At 37.5% G+C, this 5,977-nt stretch overlaps 1 protein-coding gene across 1 annotated transcript; it reads left to right on the top strand.

Moving 5' to 3' along the window:
* Positions 1 to 412: 412 nt before the first annotated feature.
* On the top strand, positions 413 to 5,425 carry LOC148123041 (uncharacterized). The gene is made up of 3 exons (XM_087897930.1): positions 413 to 495; positions 3,361 to 4,267; positions 4,604 to 5,425. The coding sequence occupies exons 1-3, from the start codon at positions 413 to 415 to the stop codon at positions 4,979 to 4,981; spliced, it is 1,368 nt and encodes a 455-aa protein (XP_087754056.1). The 3' UTR covers positions 4,982 to 5,425.
* Positions 5,426 to 5,977: the final 552 nt, after the last annotated feature.

Below are 5,977 nucleotides of genomic sequence, written 5' to 3'. Positions count from 1 at the left end.
AAAAAGAAAGCTGGAAAATATGTAATTAAACTTAGGGCCATGTTCTAGCCCATTAAACAGGAGAACCTTACACCTTTGGTCATGTGGTTCTGGCTTAAGTCTTAAGGAAAGGAGAAATATGTTTAGATTCTCCAGTTCTGGGTAGCTGGGCCTGGAGTATCAGCTGTGATGAGAAAGTTCTCAGAAGCATATAAGTGAAATTTTGCTTCGCTGGGTACTTGATACTGGTTGGCTTGAACTAAGAAATCAGTGATAATTAAGGGACCCTCATCACTAATGTGAAAATGTCTGGGAAGTGTTTTATAAGAGCACACAGAAGCTGTCTTCCAGAGGTAGCCACGTTTGTACCTCATGCTGGTAGATGGAGTTTGTAATGTGTCTCACCCAGGTGGTATTGCTTTTGAAGGTATTGATGGATGTAAGACATGGCACTGTGAGGCCAGGAGAGGACATCACTGAAGGTACAGTCTCAATGACAGTTGAATACCCAAGACTGTAAGGGTCATGCCAAGAGGTGCGGCTCCCTGAGGTGATTCTATGAGAAACTACTGGTGAAAGTGAAACTCAGTTGAAACAGAAGACCCCAGTGTTTTGGAGAGGCCAGCACTGTGAAATGACCATCAAAACAGTAGTGACAGTGGAACTGAGCCTGCCAGAGTCTAGAAGACCAGGTGTGTGCACTGCAGAGGGCAGAGTCAGTGTATTGACCCAAAACCAATGGAAAATTACAGAAGATCTTGAGTGGATTTTAATATTGGAAGTTTGCAATTCTTTAATTACCCAAGATGTTACAGATCCCAGGGTCATAGGTTACTTGCCAAGGATAGCTACTAATGGGGAATGGAACCAGCCCAAGAAACAGAAGTGTGCTGCTCTCAACACAGCTGAACAGGATTGGAGAACTGGAAAGCTAATGGTCATGGAATTAGGTATCATTACATTGGCTGTTTTTCTTTATTGTTACTTGTATTTGGTTCCACCTAGTTCTCTGAGCCATCCAGCTTCCGGATCCTGCCCATCTAGTTGGGCCAGTCTTTGGTTAGCCACTACACAAATCTTGAGCCACCATTTTCCTGATATGTCATTCAAACACAACAAGTGTATGTCAAATATTTTTTGGATGGCTTGGTTTCCTAGTCCCACCACTGGGAACCATATATGATTCCAGAAGCTGGCCAGTGCAGGCTCCATGTTTCTGAGTTATAGGGAGTCCTCACTATAATCACCCTCAAAGATTGCAGAAAGTTGTTACTGTACTGTTTCAACATCAACCCTTGAAAGCTTTCCTATTCTAGTAATTTTTTTCAGTGTTTTCCCCTCCATACCTCCATTGACTCCCATGATCCTTCCTGTTCTTGCTGTGAGTACACCCACAAAATCTAGTCAATTTAAATTTCCTGTTTGGGATCCATGCACCGTTGCTACAGGCATCTTTGACACTTACCTATCTGGGTCTGTGGATTGTACTGTAATTAGTCTTTACTCAACAGCTAATATCCACTTACAATGAGTATACATCATGTTTGTCTATGAAGTTTGGGTTAAATTGCTCAGAAGCAAAGAACTCAAGAAGCAACACATCAAGAAATAAATTAATTAAATAAACTTATGGTACAGATTTAAACAAGGAGTTCTAAATAGATGAATCTAAACTGTCTTAGAAACACTTCACTAAATGTTCAATTAACTTAGCCATCAATCAAATGTACATCAAAAGAGCTTTTATAATTCACCTTATACCTGTCAGAGTAGGTAGGTTCAATAACACAAGAGACAACTAATGCTGGCAAGGATGTTGAGTAAGGAGAACATTCTCCATTACTGCTGGGAATACAAACCTGTATAGCCACTATGACAGTTCTTCAGATAATTGGTAGTCTATCTACCTTAAGACTCAGATAAACCACTCTGGTAGTTTGAATGTAGTTAGACCCAATAATCTCCTAGGATGTGGCACTATTAGGTGTGGCTTTATTGGGCTGGGTTATGTCCAAGTCAATCAATATCATGATTGTAATAAGAGATTCACATTGAAACACTTCAGGAACTGTTCCAGCCTATGACAATCATTGACATTAGACTAAATATTTTTTTATCATAAGATGACTATGAATATCTATGGATCAGGGTCAGAATGTAGTTGAATGAAGGAAAAGGTCCCAGATTAGAAGTTGTTGAACACTTGTCTCTCCAGGGTGCTCTTTTTTGTTGTATTTGTGGACCATTTAGTGGGAGAAAACTTTTGGATGAAATTCCCATATTGGGGATTGGATTTCCGTTTTTATAGCCTCAACCCATCTCTGGTTATGTGAGTCCTGCTGTTATGACTTCACCACCATTATAGATGTTATCACTAATGACAAAAGGTGCAGTTGAAGCAATTTCTGTTCACTCTTAAGCCTTTTGCTATCCTGATTTCTATTTTAATTCTTTGTTTTTACTTTTGTTTTTGAAAGACAATGTTTTTCTGTGTAGCTCTGGGTCCTGAATGTAGCTCCTTAGACCATGCTGTCCTCAACTCAGAAATACAAATGATCCTGGTTTCTGCACAGAGGGATTAATGGTGAAGCAACATACATTTTGTGTTTGTGTGTGTGTGTATTGTTTCATTGTCTGATGAGCATGGAATGTAGGTTTTTGTACATTTCAATGGCAAGTTTCTATACCGAACTTTACCTACATCTTGAAATTTGAAGTTTGGTGGAGGGTATCATTCTCTTTCCCAGGAGAGTAGTATCCATGACATCAATAACTCTGCCTTCTGAATCACTGCAGTGCAGGGGCGTGACTTTCTACCTACATCTAATTTTTTTTTATTTGAATGCTTTCTATGAATTTGAGTTTGTATCTATATACAAGGGTCTCTACCACATGTGTGCCTGTTCCTCATGGTAGGCATAAGAGGCCTCAGAACCTATGAAGTTGAATAATGGATAATTACAAGCCCCCTATTAGTCCTGGCAATTGTGCCCACTTATCTGCAAGGGCAACAAGTCCTCTTAATTGCTGACCCAGTTCCCTTACTGTATGTTATTTATGATCATCATTTGCAGGAAAACATAAGAATGCAAAAGGAATGTAAGGTTATTTAAAACTTATTTAGTCTAGTTCCTTTCAAATATGTAAAACAATCTCATAGAAAATGATTCTATAAATGTGGATCATTTATTAAAAGACCTTTACTATCAAAGGTTCTTCAAAGACACAAAACATCCCATACTGAAAAACAGCACCATGCATGTATAGCTTATAATCTGATTCCTCTTTACAATTAAACGAAATTATAAAATTAATAGATATTAAGACTCATCAGTCTAATGTATGTGGTAAAACTTTTACATGTGCCAATTATCTTTGCAGGTATGAAAATAACCATAATGGAGAGAAACCCTCTGAATATACTCAATGTGATAAAGCCTTTGCATGTTACAGTCATCTTCAATGGCGTGAAAAAATTCATTCTGCAGAGAAGCCATATGATGTTATTCAATATGATGAAGCCTTTGCAGATACCAGCTGTCTCCAAATACTTAGAAGAGCACATACTAGAGAGAAACCCTATGAATGTAATCAATGTGGTAAAGACTTTTCATATGTCAGAATTCTTCAGGTTCACAAAAGAGCACATACTGGTGAGAAAGCTTATGAATGTAATCAATGTGATAAAGCTTTTTCAAAACACTCCAAACTCCAAATACATGAAAGAACACATACTAAAGAGAAACCCTATGAATGTAATGAATGTGGTAAAGTCTTTGCAAATCAATATCATCTCCGAAGACATGAAAGAACACATACTGGAGAGAAACCCTATGGATGTAATGAATGTAGCAAAGTCTTTGCACATCAATGTAGTCTCAAAATCCATAAAAGAACACATACTGGAGAGAAACCCTACGCGTGTAATCAATGTGGTAAAAGCTATGTAAAATTCAGTAGTCTTCAAGTACATCAAAGGATACATACTGGAGAGAAACCCTACACGTGCAATCAATGTGGTAAAGGCTATTTACAACTCAGTAGTCTTCGAGAACATCAAAGGACACATACCGGAGAGAAACCTTATCCATGTCATCAATGTGATAAAGCTTTTGTGAGTCGTGGTGACCTTCAAAGACATAAAAGAAGACATACTGGAGAGAAGCCCTTTGAATGTAATCAATGTGATAAAGCTTTCTCAGAGCACTCTAAACTCCAAATACACAAGAGAACACACACTGGAGAGAAACCCTATGAATGTAATCAATGTGTTAAAGCCTTTTCATATGTCAGTAGTCTCCAACTTCACAAAAGAACACATACTGGAGAGAAGCCATATGAAGGCAATCAATGTAATAAAGCCTTTTCAAAACTCAGTAGTCTAAAATTACATAAAAGAAGCCATACAGGAGAGAAACCCTATATGTGTAATCAATGTGGTAAAGGCTATTTACGAATCAGTAGTCTTCAAGTACATCAGAGGACACATACTGGAGAGAAACCTTATGCATGTCATCAATGTGATAAAGCTTTTGTGAGTCGTGGTGACCTTCAAAGACATAAAAGAAGACATACTGGAGAAAAGCCCTTTGAATGTAATCAATGTGATAAAGCTTTCTCAGAGAACTCTAAACTCCAAATACACAAAAGAACACACACTGGAGAGAAACCCTATGAATGTAATCAATGTGGTAAAGCCTTTTCATATGTCAGTAGTCTCCAACTTCACAAAAGAACACATACTGGTGAGAAACCCTACATATGTGATCAATGTGATAAAACCTTTTCACTGAACAGTAATCTTCGAGTACATCAAAGGACACATACTGGAGAGAAACCTTATCAATGTAATCAATGTGATAAAGCCTTTTCACAACTCAGTCATCTAAAAACACATAAAAGAACACATACTGGAGAGAAACCCTATGAATGTAATCAATGTGGCAAAGCCTTTGCATGTTGTAGAAGTGTACACATCTATCAAAGAACACATGCTGTATAGAAACCTACAATTTTAGCCAATGTGGTAGAGCCTTTGTATGTGTCATCAGGCTTTAAAATTTTGAGAAAAAATCATACTGCAAAGAAACTCTTTTTTTTCTTTTTTGTTTTTTTTTAAACAAGGTTTCTCTGTAGCATTGGAGTCTGTCCTGGAAATCACTCATAGTCCAGGCTGACCTTTACCTCACAGAAATTTGTCTGTCTCTGCCTCCCAAGTGTTGGATTAAAGGGGTGTGCCACCACATTACAGCCTGTTAAACCCTTTAGGTGCAGTCAGTGTGGTAAAGTTTTCCTCTTCTTGGTAGTCTTTATACAAGAGTAAACTTTTAATGAATAAGAGGTCTATTAAGGCCTTTGCATATTACAGTAATCTGAGGACCTGAGAATATTCATACTGAAGGTAGTATGACTATAAATGTTTTGGAAATATCTTCAGACAACACACATTTACTTACATATGACTGGGAAGAAAATAAGTCTATAAGTGTCAAATCTGTTCAGGCATTATGAAGTCTCTATTTTGTTTGCACCTGAAAATTATATGGACCGAAGTCCTGTAAATTCAATGATAAGGAAACTCTTTTTGATTTTGCACTTTTCTTCAATTATATAAATACACTTATCTGTAGAAATACTTCGTTTTGGGAAATAACCAAGCTAGCTTAAAATAAACAATTATATTTTTTACTAATCATAAGGGGAACCTCATGCTACAAAATGTAAATTCCAAGTTCCACTGTGTCCTGTGGGAATCCCTCATAGAGCAAGCACCTGGTCCATCCCAGTTTTTCTCCTCGGGGCCAGGAAGCCACTGCTTAACTCGGTTCCACTTTTTAAAGATGATTGGTTAACAAAGCTTACCCCATCACCTCACCATTTTGTCTAAACCAGGTTGATCCAAACCCAATACAACTGTATATAAGAGGAACAGAAACCAAGTATAAAATTACAAACAACATAAGCAATATTAAGCAAGGAACACATGACAAATGTTTTA

The sequence above is a fragment of the Myodes glareolus genome, chromosome 2, assembly GCF_982192425.1.
Source record: "Myodes glareolus chromosome 2, mMyoGla1.1, whole genome shotgun sequence".
In the NCBI taxonomy this organism is placed as follows: domain Eukaryota; kingdom Metazoa; phylum Chordata; class Mammalia; order Rodentia; family Cricetidae; genus Myodes; species Myodes glareolus.
The sequence above is the reverse complement of the archived record's forward strand: the minus strand, read 5'-3'. Positions and strand labels throughout refer to the sequence as shown.